The sequence below is a fragment of the Trichechus manatus genome, unplaced genomic scaffold (assembly GCF_000243295.1).
Source record: "Trichechus manatus latirostris isolate Lorelei unplaced genomic scaffold, TriManLat1.0 scaffold00027, whole genome shotgun sequence".
Lineage (NCBI taxonomy): Eukaryota > Metazoa > Chordata > Mammalia > Sirenia > Trichechidae > Trichechus > Trichechus manatus.
Genome location: NW_004443963.1, coordinates 19010621 through 19037211, shown reverse-complemented (window position 1 = coordinate 19037211; position 26591 = coordinate 19010621). Strand labels below are relative to the sequence as shown.

Genomic DNA, 26591 nt, shown 5'->3' with positions numbered 1-26591 from the left:
CCATGAGCCTGAAGTCTTTTTCATCTTAAAAGGCCACTGTTAAGGGAAACAAGCATACTCTTTAGGATTGATGGCAAGGGAATACTGAGCCAGATGGATTAATTCCATATCACAATTGCTCTGCTTGCAATATACACGGAGACATGATTTAAATGATGGTGAATCATAGGCAAGATGGAAAAAAAATCCTTGAAGGTTATATTCTGGATTTTCTTAGTAGTCATTTGTTCTTTTATAATCCCCAAAATTGTTTAATACCTTAAAAAAAATGCTTTTCCCAAGGGTTACCCATACTGCTTCTTGGAATATCGAGTTCCTAATATTTCTTTTTTTTTCTCTTAAGCATACCTCACTCAAGTTTTCTTCTAGCCTTTTTTGGAATGGAGAGTCCTTCTTAATAATCTTTATTCTCCTTAATGTCATCCCCCCCGTCTTCTTACTTGCTCTTATCTGGACTTTTTCCAACCCAGTTTATATTTTATGAGGTATGTCAGCTAGAACTACAATCAGGTTTGGGCACACTATAACCTTTCATGAAGGTAGAATGTGATGGTTTTTTTAGTTTTCAGTGTCTGTCTTATAGTTTATTGGTTTTGTCATCTGAAGCGAATTACTAAAGTCTTAAGTCTGCAGAGAATGCCCAGGTTTCTTTTCTAGATCAAGAACTAAAGCTTCTGCATTGTAAAAGCAATATAAGTTTTTTAGAGAAAATTTGCAAACTACAAGAAAGTAAAAAAAAAATTTTTATCATTCCAGCCAGCAAAACCCTTGTTTTGTGTTTTGGTATATTTCTTTATAGTCATTTTTTCTCTTGTAATATTTTTACATATGAGTGAATAGTTTTATAGCTTACTTTTTCTTAAAGTTAACTTTAGGATAAACATTTGCCACATTTTAGATGTTTTATAAAAACCATTATTGATTCAGCGCATGAATATATTTTCAGTTCACTTAACCATTAATTTCTGTGTTATTCAAGAGACTTTCATATTGTATGTATTTTTTTTGTCACATTTAAAGACCTTGCATTTTCTCATGTTACCAGGTGTTTTGTTTTTAATATCCTATTCCTGGGTAATATGATTAAATATTCATGTAGGTTAAAATGTTTGGCCTAATATCCATCATCAAACATCTCTATATTGCTATTGCTTTATGGAGTCTGATGGTTTGGGAATTGTTTTCTTAAAGAACTTTTCTCCCCAAGATCATGTTGGTACGATATGGTACTTTTTAGTACCTTGTGAATACTCATTAAATGTCATTTCTCAAGATACTCATTTATCTCATACCTGTTTCTCCTTGACCACAATTTTGTCTTATCCCATTAGTCATGTCTGTGTGCTGCCTTTATTTCAATTGTTTGTTGTCCTCCTTGAGTGATGTAGTTGAGGACAGTATCAGACTTGAAGTTTCATGCGTTCTGTGTGCATAGTAGATATTAATTTAATAATGATGCTAGCTTACTTTATAAAAAGCTTTTAAGAATCATAGTATTTTGCCAGCAGTATAATTTATAATATCAGTATTCAGCATATACTCAGTGGAACAGCCTCTTCATGGTGACATCTGAACTTTTAATCTCTCCTTCCATTTCCAGGTTGCCATCACGAAAGCCAAAGTGGATTTCTCCAGTGTGGTGTGCCTGCCCCCTTCCGTCATTGCTGTGAATGGGCTGGACGGAGGAGGGGCTGGCGAAAATGATGATGAACCAGTGCTGGTGTCCCTGTCCGCGGCACCCAGCCCCCAGAGCGAAGCCGTTGCCAATGAGCTGCAGGAGCTCTCCCTGCAGCCCGAGCTGACCCTGGGCCTCCACCCTGGCAGGAATCCCAATTTGCCTCCACTTAGTGAGCGGAAGAATGGTGAGTGGATATGGAATTATTGCATTGCCTGATTTGAATCAGGGTCTTCGTGTGTTTAATGTATTAGATCTTCACTTTATTTCATTACCTTGTATGGTGTGGTAAGGTTAGGTGACCACTATAAGCCCAGCATTTCCTGCCTGGATAATTATAACTGCTTTCTGATTTGTCTTCTTATTGCTGTTCCCCCAGTCCACCCCTTCCATAAGTTCATTAATTAAGCAAATATTAATTAAGCATCAGTATATTGAACACTGGGCTAAGATTAGGGATTAGAAAACAAGTCTCTGCCATTAGGAAACTTACCCTATCCTATACCTTGTCAGAGTAATCCTTCAAAACTCCCAACCTTAGTATTTTTCAGTGACTGCCCTGTGGGATAAAGACAAAAACAAAAACTTTAGCTTTAACCACCATCATGTGCTATTGATTCCCATATTTATAGCCATCCAAACCCAAACCAAACTCACTGCTGTTGAGTCGATTCCAACTCATAGCGACCCTATAGGACAGCGTGAAACTGCGTCATAGGGTTTCCAAGGCAGTAAATCTTTATGGAAGCAGACTGCCACATCTTTCTCCCGTAGAGTGGCTGGTGAGTTTGAACTGCCGACCTTTTGGTTAGTAGCCAAGCACTTTAACCATTGCACCACCAGGACTTCTGTGTCTTTCAACAGAATTTTATAATTTTCTTCATAAAGAGCATGCAAATGTTTTATTCCTGGCTATCTTATATTTTTATGTAGATATTATAAGTGGTATATATATATATATTTTAAATTGTACTTCAGGTGAAGGCTTACAGAACAAATAGTTTCTCATGAAACAGTAGTACACATATTGTTTTATGACATTGGTTAACAGCTCCACAACATGTCAACCCTCTAGCTTCTCAACCTTTTTTTTTTTGGTGAAAATACACATAGCCAAAGATACACCATTTCAAAAATTTCTACATGCACAGTTCAGTGACATTGACTACGCTCTTCCAATTGTGCTGCTATTCTCACTTAAGATGAAGGCTTACAGAACAAAATAGTTTCTCATTTAACAGTTAGTACACATGTTGCCCTGTGACAATGGTTAACGATCTCACAACACATCAACAATATCCTTACTCAACCTTGGGTTCCCTATCACCAGCTTCCTTGTCCCCTTCTGCCTTCTGGCCCTTGTCACTGGACTACTGTACCTCATTAGTCCCATTTGGTTTTACAGGGCTGTCCACTCCCCGGCTGAACAGTGAACCTCGGAGATAACTTCACCACTGAGCTAAAAGGGTGTCTGGGGGCCATACTCTCGGGGTTTCTCCAGTCTCCTTTAGGCCAGTAAATCTGGTCTTTTTTTTGTGAGTTAGAATTTTGTTCTACATCCTTCTCCAGCTCTGTCCAGAACCTTCTGTTGTGATCCTGGTCAGAGTAGTCAGTGGTGGTAGCTGGGCACCATCTAGCTGTACTGGACTCAGTCTGGTGGAGGCCTTGGTAGCTGTGGACCATTAGTCCTTCGGACTAATATTTTTCTTGTATCCTGTTCTCTTCATTCTCCCTTGCTCCCGAAGGGATGAGACGAGTGGAGTATCTTAGATGGCCTCTCACAGGGTTTTAAGACCCCAGACGCTACTCACCAAGGTAGTGTGTAGAACATTGTCTTTATAAACTGTGTTATGCCAGTTGAGCTAGATGTTCCCGGAGACCATGGTCCCCACAGCCCTCTGCCCAGCAATTCAGTCCCTCAGGGAGTTTGGATGTGTCTATGGGGCTTCCATGACCTTTTATAAGTGGTATATTTTTATAAAACATTTTCTGATGGTTTGATGCTGAGGTATAGAAATGTAAAACATTTTCAGAACCTCTGTGTCTTTTCTGTATCTGTGTCCTCCTCTGCTCTTCTTGCTCTTAATTGCCCTTGAGCATTCTGTTCAGGCATCACCCCCTTTGAGAAGCCTTTCCTAACTCATACTCAGTGTTAGATGCCCCTCTTTTGGTTTGCCCAGTTGCTCTTTATCACCCTGTATTGTAATTGGAATTCTCAGCAACATGAGTGAGCCTTTGAAAACTGAAATCAGACACTGTTACTCTTCTCTCAAACCCTTCAGTGCCTTCACATGCAGCTTATGATGAAATCATAGTTCTTATGATGTGGCCCCTGGTTTCCTCTCTGATGTCATTTCCTGACATCATTTCCTACCACTCTCCTGCTAGCTTATTCTACTCTACTCCAGCCATGCTGACATTCTTGCTATTTCTTGAACACATCAAGCATCCTCCTGTCCGAGGGCCTTATACTTGCTATGCCTTTATTGAGGTTCCTGCACAAATGCCATTTCCTCAGGAGGCCTTCCCTGCCTGTCTTATCTAAAATAGCACCTCCTGTTACTCTCTATCCTCCTAACCTGTTTTGTTTTTCTTCAAAGCAGTTCTGTATATGTATATATTTGTTTATTGTCTATATTTGCCTGTTTGATAGTAAGTTTCATGCAGCCAGAAACTTAATTTTGTTCATTGGCGTATACTTAACTCCTAGAACAGTGCCTTGCTCATAGTAGGTACCTATTAAATATTTGTTGAATGAATGGATGAACAGTTGTTTGTCCCACTGGAGACAAGAACTGTGTGTTTGCATCCCTAGTAATCAGCAGAGTATTTGGCAAATAGTGAATACTCAGGTAGTTCTTTTATGTTCTTTTCCCATGTATAATTTCCAGTCTTTTTTACCCCCAAGATGGGAGAGACTCCAATTTATTTATATACTAAAAGCATAAAGAGTCCAGAGGGAAAGGCTGAAGAGACAGAAAAAGAGAAGGGAGAACTGATGGAGCAAGGTTCTTGTGGACATGTGAGGGGATGGAATCCAAAGGTATCGGCTCCGCCAGGAACAGGAGTAAGGACAGACACTCCTGTGTGGTAGGAGGAATGGCAGTGAAGGTGATGACAGACAGCTAACAATAAACCTCTACTATCAGGGTAAGAAGTGGAGAAAGTTGGTGCTGACGGCCATGATCTATCTTCTCAGTAGAGTAGAAGGTAGTTACTGCTGTTGGAGGAGAGGTGTTGCTGTATTTCAGCCTTTCTCTCTGGACTCTTTCTTCTTAGCATATAATTTAACTGAAGTTTTTCTAATGGGGTGGGGGAGGGAAACAACCTCTATCCGTGAGCAGGTCTCTAACCTTCCGTTTGTATCCAGGCTCCTGAAGGAGGTAGTTTACAGTTGCTGTTTCTACTTTCTCATGTCCTAGAGAAACTTCACTGCATTCTGGCTTCTGCCCCTACCTCCTTTCAGAATGCATTATTCCCAAAGTCGTTAGTGGTCTTTTTGTTGCCAGATCAAATAGCCACTCTTCAGTCTTTATCCTGCTTGAACTCTCTGCAGCATTTGACCTGGTTGGCCACTCCCTCAGTTTAGAAACTTCTCTTCTACTGAGTTCTGTGACGTTACTCTTTCCTGGCCTTTTAAACTCTATCTTTCCAGCCATTCCTTTTTCTGCTCAGACTCTTTGCTATCTTCTCATTCTCTACCCATCTCTTAAATTTTGTTTCTCTTCAGAGTTCAGTCCTGGATCTTCTTTACTTCTTTTTCTTTGCCTTGAGTGATTTCCCCCAGAGCTTTGGCTTTAACCACCATCATATGCTATTGGGCGCCTTGGTGACGCAGTGGTTAAGAGTTTGGCTGCTAAGCAAAAGTTTGGCAGTTAGAATCCACCAGCCACTCCTTGGAAACCCTGTGGGGCAGTTCTCCTCTGTCCGTAGGATCACTATGAGTCAGAATCGACTCTACGCAATGGGTTCGGTTTTATTTTTTGGTCTATGCTGTTGACTCCTATATTTATACTTCCAGGCCAAGTCTCTCTCCTGAACTCCAGGCTCATACTCCTGATTGTCAGTTGAACGCCCCTATTGGCAGTGCCACAGATGATGAAAGTTTAAACTCATCATCTTACATCTCCAAAACCTGCAGTCCCTACAGCATCCTCCATTGTAGGAAATTGCACCATCTTTCACCCAGTTCACATCAGAAAGTTGTTTTGTTTTGTTTTCTTCCTAAATGAAAACTTAAGGGTTTTATCTGTTTTATAATCAGGTAAAATATAGGGAAAAAGAAAACAAATTCCTCATAATCACCCAGTTCAGTGATCACCAATGGCAGTATTTAATATTCTTTCTATCAGTTTGTTTGTCCCTGTACTTGTTTACTTTTACACATGTATATACTGTATAAACTGTTTTTATGTAGAATTATATCATGAGATTTTCCTATATCATTAGTCTTAGAAAGCATTTTTTCTCTGTTTGATATTTGAATTATGTATATATAACATTTAGCCAGCCTCCTCTTATGAGACCCTTACATTGTTTTTATTTTTTCTGTTTTAAGTAAATATTGCAGTAAACATCTTGGGATGTAAATCTTGGTGCAAATAACTGTAAGACAAACTCCTAGAAGTAGAATTAATATATGAAAACATATGGACATTAAAAAAGTTCATAAAGAACATTTCTTCCTTTTGATTATACTACTAATATGTTTGGGAATGAAATTTTTAATTTTTTTAAATCGGTATTTCCAAACTGTCCTCCAGAAAGATTATAACATGCTATTTTTGGAAATCAGTTTTGATTCATTTCCCTTGTACCCTGTCCTTTGCTCCTCCTACTCATCAGTCACCAATTTTTGTGGACTCTGCCACATTACTATCTAACACCACTACTGCTGCCATTTAGTTCAGACTCATAACGATATCTTTTTTGGATTACTGTGACAGCCTCCTAACTGGTATCCTTTGTTTCTCATCTCGTCCCTTTGGCCACCAGGATGATCTTTCTAAACTATAATTGAGATTACTACTCTCCTGCATGAAATCACTCAGTAGTTCTGCATTTCCTCCATGATAAAGTTTATGTTCTTCAGCATAACAAACCAGGTCCTTCATATGTAGGCTTCTGTTGCCCTCCCTCCCCATCGTCATCTTTGCTGACTCACACGAAATGATTTGGAGTTTCCCACAAGGGAAGTTTTCCATCTCAGTTCTCCTCATACACTGTATTTTCTTCCTGGAATGACCTTCCTCCTCCCTCTGGCTAGCATTTCTGTCTATTCAAGAATCAAGGAAGAAGGCCCTACTTCCTTGGGGACTTCCTTAAATGCCCAGCTTAGGTTAGGTGCTTGCCCTTTCAGTGTGCTTCCAAAGTACGCTGTGCATTATTAACAACTTGTTCTTATATTTGACTAGATAAAGAAGCTTTGTGAAAGCAGGGATTATGTTTGTCTTATTTACTGTGGCATCCTTAGTGCCCAGCCACAAACTCTAGTGTGCAAATGTGAACCTGGCGATCTTGTTAACGGAGGTTCCAATTTCTTAGGTAGGTCTGGGGTGAGGCCTGAGAGTCTGCATTTCTAACCACCATCCAGGTGATACCAGAGTTGTTGATCAGAGGACCACACTTTGAGTAGTGAGGTCTTAGAATACAGTAAATGTTTGAAAAATATTTGTTGAATGAATGAGCAAATGAATGAATGATGAAACTAGAACTATTAAGTCACTGAAATGTTGACTCCTTAGATTTAAGCATTTGAGAAAAGGTGATTGTTGACTCTGTGACAGGACAGAAACAAAAAAAAAAACTACTTGTTTAATTAGTGTTTAGATTAATCAAAAGAAAGACTTTCTGAATCTATTCCTTTATAAATGAATTATTTTGTGGAGTATCGTACTTATCTATAACAGAAACACCACAAGTGGATGGCTTTAACAAAGAGAAATTTATTTCTTCACAGTAAAGTAGGCTAAAAGTCCAAATTCAGGGCATCACCTCCAGGGGAAGGCTTTCTCTCTCTGTCAGCCTTCTCATCAATCTTCCCCCAGACTAGAAGCTTCTCCGCGCAGGAACCCCGGGTCCAAAGGACACACTGTGCTCCTGGCACTTCTTTCTTGGTGGTATGAGGTCCCCCTGTCTCTCTACCTGCTTCTCTTTTATATCTGAAAAGAGATTGGCTTAAGACACTAATCTTGTAGACCTCATCAATATAACTGCCACTAATCCATCTTATTGCATCATAGTGATAAGATTTACAACACACAGGGAAATCACATCAGATGACAAAGTGGTAGACAATCATGCAATACTGGAAATCATGACCTAGCCAAGTTGACAGATATTTTTTGGGGACACAATTCAATCCATGACATGGAGTAATTCTTTTATTCTCAATCAGTGATAGGACATCTAGACCAATAGTTTTAACTCTTCTTTATATTGAAGAGCTGTTTATAAATCTGAAGTTTATATACAAGTCCAGTGTATAAAACAGCAGCTCTGGTTGAATAAAACTGGAATGGGGGAGTCAGTGTCCCAGAGCCCCACTTACTTGGCATCCTTTCTGCCCCTCAGCCATTTCTCAAGGGAGCACAAGTTGAAAACTTCTGATCTTGACCCCCTCCTTAAGGTTGAGCCATGTCTGAGCCAGCCTCCTTTTGTTGCTAAAATGGTTCCCTGACTCCCAGGAGCCCAACTTAATTAATTGTGATCATGCTTATAAGGGAATATGGATACTTGAAACCAACAGGCAAACATAATGATACATCAAACATGATTATCTTTTTGGCAAGAGAAAAGAAATACAAGAAAATGAAATTGTGTTCATTAGAAAGTGAAGCAATGGTATTAGAATAGTGCTAAAGGGGAGAGGGGCTTAATAAGGAAATAATCTACAAGAAGGTTTATTACTGCAGAAAAATAACTTAGTTGGTAGGATGTATGCCATTGACCAGAAACACTAATTGCTTAGCAAAAATCGCTAAAGTAACTGTCAAAATTAGATTCTGTTACTATAGGGAGGAAATAAGAATATTGGTTAAGAGACCTACAAACTTGCAGAGCAGCTATTTCTCGATAAAACATGCTTTTGTTCTTTTCTTTGTTATCCTACCCAGAAGCCATCAGACACATGTCTGGACAGGGGCAATATTGTTAGTGTCTGGTTGCAGGGCTTTACCTGGACATAATTGTGTCTACTGTTCGCACACCTTAATGGTGCTTCCTCTGGCCAAAAGAGGAAAGAGGCTGGATCGACTGGTAAGAAAATAATTATTATGTTTTACACTAGGTCTTCTTTAAATGGCCATTTATAGGTCTGTAAGGGTAGGAGTAGAAATGGAAAATCCCGAGAAGATTGTGAAATTGGGAAGTGTAGAGTTCTGGAACAGAATAAATTCTGGAGAATGAGGAGGAGGTCCTTTTTCGTGGATAGGGTACTGTGTGTTGAGAGAGTTGAGTGAGAAATTTACTTTTCAAATCTATTTCATTTAGAAGCATGTCTTATGTAGACATTCAGTTGGTTAGGAAAGATCCTTATGGGGCAATAGACAGTCAAAGTTCTGACACCTCTATTTCCTAAACAGAGGAAGTTGGAACCCTAAAGAGGAGGAGATGTCTTTGGTTAAACTCAAGCCTTAGGAAAAATAAGAACTTGGTCTAACTGGAAAAAAACTCATAAAGTTTCAAGATAATATTTTAGTATTACTCTTCTCTCCTCTTCTAGGCTGAGCACTTAGGTCTAGAAGATAAAATTGATCTGCCTAGGGATCCTGTTCAGCCTGGGCTTAGAGAAGCCTGGAAAAACCTTTTCTCTAATGATCTAGCCCCAGTCCCCATTGGCTCTAGCTTTAAGGAGTTCTGGCACACACTGAATGAGTGTATCATAATGGAAAACTTAAGTTTCACTCTTGCCTCCTCTTCCTTTAATGACATAGTGCTCTTTGGCTGTCTTTTCTTTACATATCCACCCCTCTGCCTTCTACCATAACCTGATATTAGTCTCTTAAGTATGAATGAATTTCAGAACTGACTTGAAACCGCTTAAGGCCTATTTTCAGGGGCTCCTGGGATGGGAGATGAAATACCGTTTGCTTCTGTTTCTCCTTGCAAATATATTGTGTCTCGGTTGTCTTATATGCTTTTGTGGGCAAGCCTGGGAATTTTGCCATTATTTATATATCAAGGCTTCTGTGGGAAAATGCACTCCCAGTTTCAAATGATCAAATTACAAATGAGCTTTTGAAATATAATCCATTTATAAGTTGGTAACTTGCTTGTACACTAAAAGGTATGCCTCTTGGAGTTTGGGAATTGTAGATTTAAGACACAGAGAATAGTAATTACATGGAATGCATTACTCAGGAGGTATTCCAGACTAAAATTAGAGAAATTAATGTATGACAAATTCATAGATTTATAAAGGCTTCTAAGAGAAAGCTGGCATTTTGGGGTTATATTCTTGACCTTTATTTTGTCCTTGACTTTTAAAATTTTACTTCCTTCCTACAACTTGTACCTTTCTACAGTTCTCCTGCTGTTTGCTGCTGTGATCACACTGGAAATTAAGATTGAGCATATGTTTATAAAGTGCCTCTAGTAAGTGAAACACTGAGGAAGACATTGACAGACATAAAGTGGAATAAGATATACCACTGCTACTAGTTTTTGCCACCTCCGCTCCTGTTCCCTTAACAAACCATGAGCTCTTTCATCAGAGTTAATCACTACCAGATTTCTTTTCTTTTGTTTTTTTTTTTTTTTCTTCCTGTTTTAGGTATTACAAGCTAAATTTGGGGCTGGTGGTCTGTTAATGGGGGATAATTTTTTGGGTCATAGATAAAGGTCTAAAACCAGGCAAATTTTTTGAAAATGGTGAGATTTACCTTTCCTCCTTCCTGCCTGGTCCCCTTTCCCAGGCATCCCCTTAGATGGCTATCCTCACTTCCTTGCTCGGGTATTAAAGCTGATGAGAACTTTGTATGACTTGAATTTTTGCATTTTGAAGGTGATCTCGTTCAGAAAGGGCTGTTCTCCCACCCATTGAGAATTGAATAAATGAAAGCTGAAACATCACCCACAAAAAAGGTTGCTTATACAGCCCTGGTGGCACAGTGGTTAAGAGCTATGGCTGCTAACCAAAAGGTCAGCAGTTTGAATCCACCAGCTGCTCCTTGGAAACCCTATGGGGCAGTTCTACTCTGGCTTATAGGGTTGCTAAGAGTCAGAATCGACTTGATGATTGTGAGTTTGTTTGTTTTGTTTTTTTTTTTTTGGTATGGAAATCTTCATTTCTGAACCATGATTTTTTCATGATCCAACAGATTTGAATATACTCAGAGGACTGTGGGACAGAACATTTGAAATTAGGCTGCAAAGCTGAGACTATTCTTATACTAATCAGCCCCCTTGAAATTGGATTGATGATATATATTTTACCATTCAAGTCCTTTCTTCTTTTTTTGGGAAATAATAACATATATACAGAAGAATGCATAAGTCATATGATAGTTTACAGAATAACGATAAAGAGCTGTGTAACCGCTACCCAGCTCAAGAATAGCTCACTGCCAGCCCCAAGGAAGCCTCCTGTGTGCTCCTCTCTGACCACAACCCCCTCTCTCCTTCCTAGGAGTAACCACTACTCTGACTTTTTGAAAATCATTTCTTTTCTTTAGCTGGAGCCCTGGTGGTGCAGTGGTTAAGCGTTACGGCTGCTAACAAAAAGGTTGGCAGTTCATATCCATCAGCTGCTCCTTGGAAACCCAATGGGGCAGTTCTGCTCTGTTCTGTAGGGTCGCTATGAGTCAGAATTGACTCAGTGGTAACGGGTTTGGTTTTTTTCTTTACTTTTACCTACTGTAGATTCATTCCTAAACAGTGTAGTTTAAAGTTTATATGAATGAACAATTCTGTATTCCTTTTTGTCTTCTTTTGCTTAACGGTATATGATACTCATTTGTGTTGTTGTGCATAGCTATAGTTCATCCATTTTCGTTGCTGAATAGTGGATGTCCCTATGGATAATCATTCCATAATTTTTTAAAAAATCTGTTCTGCTGATGGACGTTTGAATTGTTTTCAGGTTTGGGCTATTCGGTGTTGCTGTGGATATTTTTCACCTATCCTGGTACATGCATAAATAAGTATATGCCTAGGAATGGAAATGCTGGGTAATAGGTTATGTATATTTCAACTTTTATAAAATTCCTAGATAATGCTAAACTGTTTTCCAAAGTGGTTGCACCAGTTTATATTCACTCTAGCAGTGTATGAAAGTTTTCACTGCTCCCCATATCCTTGCCAACAGTGGAATTAAGACTTTGAATGTCTTCCACTCTGCTGGTTATATAAAAGTATCATGTCACGCTCTTGATTTTCATTTGTTTTCTAATAAGGTTGGATATATTTTTCTTATATTTATTGGCAATTTGGATTTCCTCTTTTGTGAAGTACCTAGTCTTTTGCCTGTTTTTCTATAGTATTGTCATTTTTTTCTTGTTGAATAATAGAAATTCTTCATATATTCTGAGTACTGGTTTGTTGCTTATATGTGTTGCTCCCACTCTGATTTGTCTTTTTCATTCTTTTTATGGTATCTTTTGATTAACAACTTCTAAATTTAAAGTAATTGATTTATGAGTTTTTATAGTTAATGTGTTTTATATTTTGTACTTCTGGAATTCTTTTTTATATAGGGGTTCAGGTAGGGTTCAATTTTATCATTTTTTAAAATGGATTCGCTCTTTCCCCACGGAGCAGCAGAGCTACCTCTTTAATATATCAAGGACTTACCTATGCATGGATGTGTTTCACTGTTTGGTTCCATTGGTTTATTTGTCTATACCTGTACCTGTACTTCACAGCCCTAGTTGCGATAACTATAATAAGGCTTGTCATACGAGAGATGTAAATCCTTTCCCCTTGTTCTTTTTCAAAAGTGTCTTTCTTGGCTATGCTTGATCCTTTGCCTTTTCATATGAGTTTTAAAGTCACCGTGGGATTTTAATTGAGATTACATTATATCTGTAAAGCAATTTGGGGAGAATATTGTATTGTGAACATGATATATCTCTCCCATTTATTTACATTTACTGTAATAAGATTTTATAATTTTCCTTATGGGGGTCTTACACATCTTTCATTAGATTGATTTTTAGAGACCATTATTGTACTGCTTTTGTAAATGCTGTCTCTATAAAATTTCATTTTCCAACCGTTGTTGTTGATCCTCAATATTTTTCTGAAAGAAGAAACAGATATAGTTTGTATATGTCTGTTATCTGGGATGCTGGGTGGGATGGGAAGAGTTATGTAAAGAGAAATAAGCAGGAGACTTACTCGCCTTTCATAGCGGCTTTTCTCCTCTCTGTGTAAGACTTAAAAAGTACCCATTTGTTTTCTGCATGTGCAGCCTGTGAAAGAACAGGCAGATAATGTATTTTTTTTTTCTGCAAGGGTGCACACCGTATCCTTTCATGCTTTAGTGCTGCACAGGAGGTACTAACTGATTGCTAGAAGAAGCAGAATTTTGAGTGGGCAGCTTCTGATCTAAATTACAATATCTTCTTGGGAAAAGGAGAGAAAGTTGTTACTTATGTTCCTTAGGAAGCCTGGTTGTCAAGGATTTTCTAGATTAGGTGTCCCAACCAATGTGAAAATGCCCAAATCTTAAGCATCTAAATTCACTAAGTGATTCTGTATAAATGTGACTTAGAGAATTTCATAACCTTCTTCATTCTAGTACTTTGTTGTTGTTGTTAGGTGCCATCGAGTTGGTACCGACTCATAGCAACCCTGTGTACAACAGAACGAAACACTGTCTGGTCGTGCACCATCCTTGTAATCGTTGGCTATATTTGAGCATATTGTTGTAGCCACTGTGTCAGTCCATCTCCTTGAGTGTCTTCCTCTTTTTCACTGACCCTTTAGTTTACCAAGTATGATGTCCTTCTCCAGGGACTGGTTCCTCCTGATCACATGTCCAGAGTACATGAGATGAAGTCTCCCCATCTTTTTTTAAGGCGCATTCTGGCTGTACTTTTTCCAGGACAGATTTGTTTGTCCTACTGGCAGGCGATGGTATATTCAGTATTCTTTGCCAACACCATAATTTAAAGGCATCGATTTTTCTTCAGTGTTCCTCATTTGTTGTCCAGCTTTTATGTGCATATGAGACAATTGAAGATACCTTGGCTTGGGTCAGGCACACCTCAGTCCTCAAGGTGACATCTTTGCTTTTTAACAATTTAAAGAGGTCTTTTGCAGCAGATTTGTCCAGTGCAATACGTCATTTGATTTCTAGAGTGTAGCTTCTAAGGGTTTTGATTGTGGATCCAAGTAAAATGGTATCTTCTTTTATCGTGATGTTGCTTATTGATCCCGTCGTGAGGATTTTTGTTTTGTTTACGTTGAGGTGTATTCCATACTGAAGGTCATAGTCTTTGATCTTCATCAGTAAGTACTTCAAGTCCTCTTTGCTTTCAGCAAGCAAAGTTGTGTCATCTGTGTATCATAGGTTGTTAAGTAGTCTTCTTCCAATCCTGATGTCGCGTTCTTCTTCATATAGTCCAGTTTCTTGGATTATTTGCTCAGCATACAGATTGAACAAGTATGGTGAAAGGACGCAAACCTGATGTACTATCCCCTTGCTCTGTTCAAACGACTACCTCTTGGTCTATGTATAGGTTCTACATGAGCACAATTAAGTGTTCTGAAATTCCCATTCTTCACAATATTATCCATAATTTATTAGGATCCACACAATGGAATGCCTTTACATAGTCAATAAAACACAAGTAAACATCTTTCTGGTATTCTCTGCTTTCAGCCAAGATCCATCTCACATCAGCAGTGACATTTCTCTGTCCACATCCTTGTCTGAATCCAGCCTGAATTTCTGGCAGTTCCCTGTTGAGGTGCTGCTACAACCGCTTTTGAATTATCTTCAGCAAAATTTGACTTGTGTGTGATAGTAATGATATTGTTTGATAATTTCCACGTTCGGTCGGATCACCTTTCTTAGGGATGGGAAGTCGGTTGGCCAGGTAGCTTGTCTTCCAAATTTCTTGGCATAGATGAGTGAGTGCTTCCAGCACTGCATCCCATTCAAAATGGCCAATACCAGTCCATTTCTGCTCACTAATGCCTAGAATGTCGCTCTTCATGCATTCCATTTCATTTTTGACAGCTTCTAATTTACCTAGATTCATACATCGTACATTCCACGTTCTGATTATTAATGGAGTTTGCAGTTGTTTCCTGAAAGCTTTACTCTGTTCATGTTATTAAGGTCAACTCTTCTTTCAGGAGGCAGCTCTTCCCCAATCATATTTTGAGTGCCTTCCAACCTAGGGGCTCATCTTCTGTCACTATGGCAGACAATGTTTTGCTGCTATTCATAAGGTTTTCACTGGCCAATTTTTTTAGAAGTTGATCGCCATGTCCTCCTTCTTAGTCTGTCTTAGTGTGGAAGTTCTGATAAAACTTGTCCACCATAGGTGACCCTGCTGGTATTTGAAATACCAGTGGCATAGCTTCCAGCATCACAGCAGCACGCAAGCTACAACAGTAGGCGAACTGACAGCCCAGTGGTGGAATTCCAGTACTTAGAGGTAATCAATTTCCCACTGTCACTTTTTCATCAAACATTGTGCAAGGCTCTTGGAGAACCAACAGATATCAGAAAGAATCCCTGCTCCAGAAACTCTTCCCATGGATTCCGTCTCCCAGAGAAAATCACTGTTAGCATACTGCATATTTCCCTCCAATCTTTTTCTAAATGTATATTGTGAAAATAACCAAGTTAATACTATAAACCCAGTTATGTATCTTGATCTTTTCATTTGGCAGTGTAGCTATGTCATTGAAATATTTTTACAAATTTGTCAAAATATTTTTGTAAGTAAACTTTTTAACGGGTGCATAACATTCCTTTCTGTGCCATCATTTTTTTTTTTTATTATCCCCCTGATTGGACATTGGAATCATTTTTTTAATTGTGCTTTAGGTGGAAGTTTATAGAGCTAATTAGTTTCTCCTTCAAAAATTTACGCACAGATTTTCATGACATTGGTTGCAGTCCCTGCAGTGTGTCGGCATTCTCCCTCTTTCCACCACGGGTTCCCTTGTTTCCATTTGTCCATTTTTCCTGTCCCTTCATGGCTTCTGGTCATTGCTTTTAGGCAGATATTGCCCATTTGGTCTCGTATACTTGACTGAGCTATAAGAAGACATTCTTCACATGTGTTACTGTTTGTTTTATAGGCCTGTCTAATCTTTGGCTGAAAGGTAGGCTTCTGGAGTTACTTCAGTTTTGAGTTAGATAGGTGTCTGCAGGCCATAGTCTCGGGCTGATCATTTTTAGTTGTTCATGCTTATACTAATATTTGGATGAACATCCTTTAAAGCTTTTCTGCATTTTGGTTTTTTTTTTTTAGGAATGGAAATGTTGGCTTAAAGGATTTGACCATTTTAGTATTGAAAAATTTATTCAATGACTACTTAGCACCAACCCTCTGCTAAGCATTGGAGAGATGGTGATGTTTTAGCTCTCAGCTTAAATTTCTTCCTCAAAGAGTTCTTGACCAACCCCTCACCTAAATGAGAAGCTTCACTATAAAATCTTTGTTATTCTGCTCTAACATCTTGTGCTTTTCTTTTCAAATCACTTACCAAAGTTTGTAACTATGAATTTGCTCTCTGTCACTCACTGTAAGTTCCATGAAGACGGTCTCTCTAATGCTTAGTACTTTCCTTTGTCTTTTTTGGTTTTTACTTTAAATGTTGGTTAGAGATTTTCTTACCGGCTTCATTATTGGAGCAGGGACAGTGTCAGTCTGATTCATCCTTGTCTTTGTGCCTACATTGACGTAGACACTACACAATCACAACATTTCAGACATACAGTCTGAATGAGTTGCCTGTTCACATTTATGAGTATCAAAGTCCTTAACATTTACTATACCTTGGAAAGTTTGCTGCAAATGTAGCCTTCTTCTGTCCTGAGGCCAAGGAGTAGTTTACCTATGGAAATGAGTGATATCCCAGGTTTCCAGGTCTTGACCCGGTTCTTCGTCAGTAGTAGGTTGTGGTCACAGGAAATGGAGGCTACCCAGGGCCTGTAGCAACTTGCCTGGCTGCTGGGTTACATTATCTTTTGGGAGCTTTCACTTTACCCAACACCAGCTGTGTGGGGGAGAGACTTAACTGGTTGGAACCTGTGAAATTTTGATATGATGATCAGATTTTTATAGAGCTGAACTTCAGTAAACTCACACATGCACTTGTGAAAACCCAAATCAGAAATGGACATAGGAGCGGAACTACATTTCAGTGTCCGAAATCCCACAGAGATCATAAAAAGGTGTTCATTATTTTTGTGTGTACCTGCCTATACTACATTCTGTCTTAGATGTTAATATCCGTTGTTAGTAAGGTTGATAGCTTTCGATTATTAAAAGATTAATTATTTTGTAGGTGAGCTAGGCTCTCTATTTTTCTGGTTCTCCTATTCATTTCCTATAATTTGGGCATTTTCATTCTCATTAACACTTAATATCCCTGAGAGAAGTGTTGTGGATTTTCTTATTTATGTTAACCCTATCTTTCAATGCTTTGGATAATTTAAGTATTCCTAATGTAGTTTTTAAAAGTAATAATACCTTTAGCATGTGTTCTAATGAATATTGTAGCAGAGTATGTGTCCTTTTAGGATAGGTAGTGATTCTTTTGTTGTTATGAAGTTTTCCCATGGTGTTTGAATTTTCTGTAATAAATAGGGCTTTTCATTCCATTTAGCGTACATTTATGAATGCTGCCACATGTCAGACACTTGCTGGCTCCAGGAATAGAGACCTTAAGATATGTTGTAAAGAACAACAGCAGATGGAGAAGCCAGCACAGCTTGTTCAGGGTAAGGTCATGGAGGCCCCCTGGACAAATCCAAACTCTCTGAGGGACTGAATTACTGGGTTAAGGGCTGTGGGGACCATAGTCTTAGGGAACATCTAGCTCAGTTGGCATAACATAGTTTATAAAGAAAATGTTCTACATTCTACTTTGGCGAGTAGCGTCTCCGGTTTTAAAAGCCTGTGAGCGGCCATCTAAGATATTTCACTGGTTTAACCTCTTCAGGAACAAGGGAGAATGAAGAAAACAAGACACAAGGGAAAGATGAGTCCAAAGGACTAATAGACCACAACTACCATGGCCTCCACCAGACTGAGTCCGGTACAACTAGATGGGGCCCAGCTACCACCACTGACTGCTCTGACAGGGATCACATAGAGGGTCCTGGACAGAGCTGGAGAAAAATGTAGAACAAAATTCTAACTCAAAAAAAGACCAGAATAACTGGCCTGACAGTGACTGAAGAAACCCTGAGAGTATGGCCCCCAGACACCCTTTTAGCTTAGTAATGAAGTCACTCCTGAGATTCACCTTTTAGCCGAAGATTAGACAGGCCCATAGGACAAAACAAGACTAAAGGGGCACACCAGCCCAGGGGAAAGGGCTAGAAGGCAGGACGGTACAGGAAAGTTGATAATAGGGAACTCAAGGTTGAGAAGGGAGAGTATTGACATGTCGTGGGATTGTTAACCATTGTCATAAAACAATATGTGTACTGTTTAATGAGAAGCTAGTTTGTTCTGTAAACCTTCATCTAAAGTACCATTAAAAAAACAAAACAACAGAGGTGGGCACAGATGCTGGGGGACATTTGTTGTTGTTAGTTGCCTTGAGTCGATTCTGACTCGTGGTGACATCACGTGTGCAGAGTAGAACTACTCCATAGGGTTTTCAAGGCTGTGACCTTTCAGAAGCAGATTGCCAGGCCTGTCTGGAAGCAAGTTGCCAGGCTTGTCTCCCGAGGCCCCTCTGAGTGGGTTTGAACTACCAGCCTTTTGGCTAGTAGTCTAGCACTTAACCGTTGGTCACCTAGGGACTCCCCTCGCGGGGCATAAGTGAGGGTTTTTAACCTGTCATTGGAGGGTGTGAGGAGGGTGTGAGAGTGCCAGGATGAAAGGAGGCTTTCTGGAGAAGGCAGCTCCTAAGCTGAGGTTTGAAGAATGAGTAAAAGTAAGTTGATAATAAGGATGGCTCTTGATAGAAGTAAGGCTGGAGAGGAGGAGCAAAGTTAAGAAGCTATTTGTGAAGTGCGAAAATATTCTTGTGAAAAATTTTAACCCATATTGGATCAACCTCTATATCTAACTCCTAATTTACTGGAAGGAGTCCCTGTGTGGTTCAGTTAATGTGCTTGGTTGCTTGGCTGCTAACCGAAGGGTTGGAGGTTCGAGTCCACCCAGAGGCACCTGGGGAGAAAGGCCTGGCAATCTACTTCTGGAAAAAAAATCATCCATTGACAATCCTATGGAGCACAATTCTCCTCTGACGCACATGGGATTGCTGTGAGTTGGAGTCTACTTGACAGCACTGGTTAATTTACTGGAAACATAGGGGATGCAGCAGCGTGTTAAATGACACCCTGAGGATACATTTAGCAGAATCCAAGATGTGGAGAAACAACGTGGTTTCTTCAACAAATAAGTTACAAGAAAAGCAAAGAGAGAAGTGGGATCTATAGATTAAAAGAAAATTAAGAGACACATCAGTGAAATGCCATGTGGTGTCCCTTTTGGACTCTGATTTTCATACATCAACTCTAAAAAAATTATGAGACAGGAAAATTTGAAGACTGAATAGTTGGTGATATTAAGGAATTTAAAAAATTTAGGTATGATATCGTTATGTAAAAAAATAGTTCTTGGCTTTTAGATATACAAAATTAAGATGAAATCATATGATGTCTAGAATTTGCTTCAGAGTACTCCATTGTTTGCCCTGTGCTGTGTGTGTGTGTGTGTGTGCGCGCGCGCGCGCAGGGGCTGTGGCAAGATAGATGAAACAATTTTGGTTGTATGTTGGTAAATTTTGAGGCTACTTGATGGGTACATAGCAGTTTATTATACCATTCTTCCTACTTTTGTGTATGCTTGAACATTTCTATAGTAAATTTTTAAATGTTAAGGCAAGAAAATATTAAAGACCTGAAATGACATAAGTCAGTCTTTAGGTGGTAGTTAAAACTGTAAAAGAGGACGAAATTACCCAGGAATGCCCCTGAGAAGGGCAAAGAAAGGGGAGCCACTTGTAATTCTGAGAGGAAAAGGTCAGAGAGGTAGGAAAGTAGGGTTAAGAAAAACAAGGAAGTGGGACGTTTAAGAAGAATATGGAAACTATAACAAATCCAGGAGAAAGATCAGCTAGCATAAAAACTTGTCTGGTTATCTTGATCATGAACATTAAAGGCCTCTGGGGAGTCTGTTAATGGGGAGTGGGGGTGGTGGAAAAGCTTTGTTCATAACTTAAACGTTTTAAAACTTGGTATCCTGCAGCGTCATGAGTTAATAGAGGCTGTAGATCATATTAAATTTGTGTTAATTTAGCCAGAGAGTTACGATTAAAAGCAAAAGAGAAGCTCTTATTTTATTAGAAATTAAAAGAGTATCGTTCATTCCGTTAGTGGTGTTAACTTGAAAATCATGTTCACTTGTGCAAGAGGCCTTGTTAAAGTTTACTTTTGTTGTATTTCTATGAAATTTTGCTAATTCACTTAAAAAAAAGTGGAACTGAAGCTGTCATAGGAGTTCAGACTTTTAGAACCTGTGAAACTTGTCTTAAAGTCTGCTTTCACAATGAATCTGTCACCGTGCTAATACTCTTTAGAGTAAATGCAAACTTTTAGCCATAGGTAGGCAAGATCACGTTGCTTGTGGTTTCTTTTTTAAGCTTACTTTTTTAGATTCCTTTCTGAAAAACTGATTTTCTTTTCTTTAGCTTTTTTACCCCAAAGTGTACATGAGATAATGGGCATGAAATTGCTCTGAAAAAGTTAACAAATCAATTGAAATGTGATATATTATTGTTACTACCAGTATGACTGTCTGTATCTCTCCTGGGGCTGGAATATTGATGGTGGTAGTATTTTGAACAGTCTTCTACAACAGAAGAGAGGGGTTTTGGCAGGAGGGAAACAGCCCTCTGCCCTTCCTACCAACTTCTGTGCAGGGATCTTATAATTTGTATTTATTTACCTGTAAATACAGAACTGTGAGAACTTGTTTCCTTTGAAAACCCTCACACAGCAAATTGTACACCCACATAGGGACATAGGAATGAGTCATCCTATTAGGGATGCTTTCACCTTGGCTGCTAACCCCTGACCAGACTATCATGTAGGCTGAGAGTTGAAATGTGCCCGTTTCTCGTAAGACAGTTTGGAAGCTTGTTTGCCACAGCGGCCAGTGTGAATGCTGTTGGACGCAGGCCTGTCTTCCAAGAGCGGCATTTAGCCCTCACTGGCTGCCACTCCACTGCCTGTTGAGTCATCCCCACAGTTCTATATAGAGCTTTTCTTGTAGACATAATGTTCTTGGAGTGAGAAAGAAAGGAAGTTTTGTCAAAATCTCCTCGACCCCAAATCTGCATTGGTTTCTCTTTTCTAAATGACAGAATATTACCTTCAGTCATTCTGAGGCCATTTTCTCTTTTAAGGTCTCTTTGTGCTTTCATTTATCATTTGTTTGACTATGTAAGGATTAAGGCATTCCCTGGGCTGTGCGCAGCAATAGGCTTTTTTTTTTTTCTTTTTTCTTGGGTTTCTAAATATTTTTATTGAGTTGGGCCTGTTGTTAGTTTCTGTTGAGTTGATTTCGACTTAGCCATGCACAAAACATATAGCTGTGTTGATTTTAAAAATCACAGAAATAACACCAAGCAAGTTGGAATTTGATACAGAATTTCCTGACTTCCCTGACATTTATTTACTGAACATTTGTTGAACAGTAAAAAGAAAAAAAAAATAATAATAATACCACATCACAAAATCTCATTCCTGTAAACAGTGGTAGTGCTAATGCAATCAAATAGAATTAACAGGATAAAGCTTATAAAAACTCTTTCAAGTGGTGATTATTATTTTTTAAACTCATTCCTCAGGTTGTATCTTATCACACTTCTGTTTACACTTAATCCAAGATATAAGATTAAATGATTTGACTCTGTCAGATGTTGAAGCCTGGGTAAAATAAACAGTTTTCATTTTGTGCCATAAAATGTCAGACCAGAAGTCCATCACAATAACTCAGGGAGAAAAACAGAGCACAGAGCATTCCAAACAGAACTTTTTTTTTTTTTTTTGTCCTCTCATTTCATAAAATCAAGCCGGGCTGAAAACATGAAGCAGTAGGCTTTTAAGATACAGGCTGCGACTTAACCAGAAAGATCGAGGAATTCTTGCTAAACATGCCATACATGGATTTCTTGTTTTCGGCTTTTTAAAATCAAATATGCTGAAAAGTGTCTTCATATCATTATTATGAATATCATTATTAAAAAGTACTTTGAAGAGAATAAATGAGCTTTTAATTTGGATGAATGAAAATTTGCTGTAATTAAAAAAAAATTAAGTTTTTTTTTTTATAATGGGTAGTAAAATGCTGAGTTCATTCTTATTTAGCACATCTTGCTCTGTGCAAAAGAGATTGAAAGTGGAAAAATGATGGAAGTTTCTTTCTCAGGAAAAGAAAATTCTTATACATTGGAACTATCTTCCTGTATGTTCCTTGTATCCAACATGACCATGAAGCATTTTAGAAAAGTCAGATAACATCAGTAAGCTATCCATCGATCACATGTCTCATATAGGCGCAAGTAAGAGTTCTTTTAGGCACAAGTAAGGGTTCTTTTAGGAGATTGGTAGATCTGAAAGAGAGATTACAGCTCCGGAATGTATTCAGATGACTTTTTTGAAACAGATATTTTAATTGGAGTGGGGGTAGAGAAATAGTTGAGCTTCTGTAGTTAAATATTCAACTTCCTTGACCTGTTATCTATAAATATCGCAGATGAAAAACCGTTGGAGCTCATTTTCAGAAAACTTACTCAGCATACATATTTATCTGTATGTATGTATCTGTTTCCCATCCCTACTTCCCATGAATGGGTCAGTAATTGGACAGTTTCTGTCATAAGATTGAGCTGTTTGGAGTGTGTTTAATTCGTTGCTGTAAACTGCATTAGCAGCAGAGTCCCTTATAATAGGGTTCTGAACAAAACCTCATTTTCTTTTTTTAACAAGAGAGAGAAAAAGAGCAGTTGATCTGTTTTCTGAAAGTCTCTATGCCTGTCCCTTCCCCCAAGAGACGAATATTAAGGGGAGGAGCTCACTCACTGTTCTAACCACACTTCATATGTCTTAACTTGAGTGCTTTTTGGTTTCCTGTCGGCAGTAAGTCAACTCTGTACCATCTCAACTTTCCTGAAGGGTGGAGAGATTGGTAGCTGCTCCGAGAAGGGGAGTGAGTTCTCACAGACTGATTGCCGCATAAGGCGTGTAAGATTGAATTTATGAAAGCTTTCGGTAGCCTCTGAAGACATCTTTTTTTCTGTGAAATTGGATTTCTTCATTATATTTGTGGGCTGTTGTTTCTGAGAATCCATCATGACTCTGCTGGAACCTGAGATGTTAATGATGGCTGTACAGTCAGGTAATTCCCATATTTCCTGCAGTTTTTATGTGCAGTAGACTTTTTCAAAAGGCTGGGCATATTTGTACTAGGATTGGACAGAGATGGAGAGAAAGATAGATAGAGGGTAAACATTAATTGTCCAGTAAATGTACTGTGTTTTCAGTGTAAAAAAATTTAATGATTGTTCTCTAATTGCAAATTCTAGTTATTCAGACATAGCTTTGAATTAGATACTTTCTGATACTAAGACCTTTCAGTAAAGAGATCTATTTGAGCAAAAAAACTATTTGCTTTCTTTACTGTAATCAAGTATTTTATTATTGTCTGTGGTACTGTTTTTAATGAGGATAATTAAATTACTTTTGCTGTTTTTATACATTACTACCTTTATTCTCTAATCCCCACTCTGTTTTTATGTTTCTTTTTGAATACATCTTTAAAATTTTTTCTCTAGCTGTTCTTTCTCTTTTGTGGTATAGCCTTTATATCTCATCTTTTGATTCTGTGGAAATGTGCTTGATAACACATAGGATTGGAACTCTAAATTTTGAAGATGGACAAGTTTGAGCAAGGAGGCAATAACAGAAAGAGTGTAGAATTTTGGAAAATTTATCTCTAAAAACACTTTTCCCAATTCAAAAGTGTCTTTTAAAACGTTTTTTATTCTTGTTTTTTTTTTTTTTTAATGGTTTCTTTTAGTGTTTTTAAACTTGTAAGTCAGATATCCAAAAATAGGGAATGTTCTTTTGTTATTTTTAGATTTCTGCTAAAATGTAATTCATAGCGTTTTCCTGTTTCAGAACATATCTTGAAATGTTCATACAAGTAGCATTTGGAGACCTCTTCCCATCCACTGGCCTCCACTCAAAGGAGAATAAGACTTCTTGGTTCTGGCAGATGCTGTCTCTGGCAGAATTGGCCTCACTGTTCTCCTTGGGGAGCACTTAGGTAGTATGTTGAAAGATCCAGATATCCATCAGTTGAAGACAGGATCAGATGCTATCAGGGAAGGGGTAAGGAGCAAAGATATCACTGCCATTCTGTTCCTTCTGGTTTTACAGTTATGACCATATGAGTCACTTGTTAGTTGAGTTTTTCTATTGATATGTGCTGTGCATTCCAGGTTGCCTTTCCTTTTCCTCCCACAGATCTGTTGAGCTTTGTGTTCTGAACAAGATAGTCTGCTTATCTGATTGTTACCCATCTGTCTTTGATGAAATAGCTCCCAGTTAAAATGACTGGGATTTTTGTTTTCTGTCTGTATTCCAGTTCTCTGCTGTGTGGGGGCAAGTACATATTTTATCTTAGGGGGAGTATACTTTAGCATTTCAGCTCTCTCTCCCCTTCTTTAATCACCTTGTTACTTACAGATCATCTCCAATAACTTTTTTTAAATAAAGATTAAAAGATTTGTTTGCTTTCCCGTAAGGGGGTCTCAATGTTCCCAGCCCTGTAGGGGAAGGGGCTCGATATTTTCGTCTTGCCTGAGAACTGTTTTTCCTATGACATATGTTGGGCAGGGCTAGCCACCCATCTGTTGGGCCAGTTACTTCATAAAACTTTCAGAGGATAATCGTATGTAAGACAAGTGTGGGTGAAATTGACTGGGGTGTTGGATACGAGTGGAATGAGAGGCCTGCGGAGAACAGCATGTGTGTGGACTTTTTTCTTGTTTACATAAAAGTAGAGAAACTGGATGTAGGAAGGGTTAATAACAAACTGATTTCCCTAGTACCTGCCATTCCTAAATGTTCAAACACTTTAATAATGTGTTGGTTTTGTAAAATTGTGTCTGTAATAGCTATAGATATTGCTACTTTGGATTTTAATAGTAATTTGACAGCTACAGACTAACACTCTGTAGTCATTTATGATGGGAAATGAGAAAGATCTATTATGAAACCTCAGTTAACCAAAAGCCAGCCATTCTTTCTGAAAATTCAAGATGTTTAGACTTTATCTATTAGCCATAGATTTTTTAGCAATAGAATATTAGAAAGTCCCTGTGATACTGTCCATGACTGTATGCTTTATAGGGGAAGCTGCCATTTAATGAGATTTTTAAAGTAACTAAACCCCTGTAGACAGAATTCAAGATGCAAGGTCTTTACCCTCAATTGTGTATTAGGAGAGTGGATACCAGTGCAAAGTTCCAGGGTACATTATGTGTTTATTAACAGCTTCCATTCAGTACTTGAGACTCGGAGATTTTGGTGAGGCATACTTGTATATAAGACCTTCGTCTTCCTCACTGCTGGTTGTCTCTTACTGACCCTTTGAGATCCAGTTCAGATGCTGCCTTTCAGTGCAACCTCTCTTGGTAGAGTCAGCCCTTCCTTCTCTCTGTTCCTATAGCACCACCTTTACAGTGGACACTAATTATCATTTTTTACATGTCTCCCTAATTAGATTATTAGCTTCTCAAGGGCAGTATATTATCTATATATTGGCTCTTGACCTTGTACTTGGCACATGGTAGTATTTTTTGAATGAATGAAGGAATTTGGTTTGGCATACTCCAGCTAATACACAGGCACATGCCTTTTAAATAAAGGTTTTCTTGAAGTTTTTGGGATCTGTTCTCACATTAAGAAATGAATCCTCTAACCACCCTCCATCCTGTATTTTAGCCATTTGTTGCCCAGAGCAGGTCATATGGAAAATATGGTTTACTAAGTTGAAATTCTTTAACATTTCAGAATGTGCAATGTGTACCCTGTCTTTCTGCCTTGGATGCATCTTAGTAAGTCTTAGTGCTCTGATTAAGCCATTATTAGAGGGTTAAAGCCTCTATCATCACTGTGGAAACTTGTCTGGATCATTATGACTAGAGAATGAATGATCTGAGATGGGCATCATAGGACTTCAGAAGCTAAAACTAAGGAATATTGGGGCACAGCATTGACTCTGGTATATTTTAGAATGGAGGAATGCTATGGCTCAGCCCTTGACAGGTGATATGTAAGGCTTTGGCCCTGCCTCTGCATCCAGCCAATGCATACCTCTTACTAGTTTACAGCTGTACAACAGTGGAGCAGAATTCACTTGTAGAGAAAAGGATTGAGGCAGTTCCTTAGGTAGGAATGTTTATTCTTATGATATATACCTGATCATGAGTCTTGATGAGACACAGGGAGTCAGTTTGTTTTTCTCCATGTTACACATACGCACACACACACACACACACACACACACACAAAACAAAACAAACAAACAAACCTGTTGCCATCGAGTTGATTCTGACTGATAGCGACCCTATAGGACAGAGTAGAACTGCCTCCTAGGGTGTCCAAGGAGTGGCTGGTGGATTTGACCTGCTGACCTTTTGGTTAGCAGCCGAGCTACACACACACACACACACACACACACACACACACACACACACA

The 26591-nt window shown here is 38.6% G+C and overlaps 1 protein-coding gene across 3 annotated transcripts in view; it reads left to right on the top strand.

The window, feature by feature from the left end:
- Nucleotides 1-26591, top strand: part of MRTFA (myocardin related transcription factor A) — a 253745-nt gene that overhangs the window by 108402 nt on the left and 118752 nt on the right. For 2 of the 3 annotated variants that reach the window (XM_012554833.2, XM_004373886.3), the window contains exon 3: nt 1601-1862. Coding sequence is in view for 1 of the 3 variants with exons in the window: in XM_012554832.2 (XP_012410286.1) it covers nt 23178-23223 (46 nt within the window). In the remaining 2 variants the exon portion in view is untranslated. Of the gene's footprint in view, nt 1-1600; nt 1863-21883; nt 23224-26591 lie in introns of those variants that run through there. The other variant, XM_012554832.2, reaches the window with a different exon arrangement.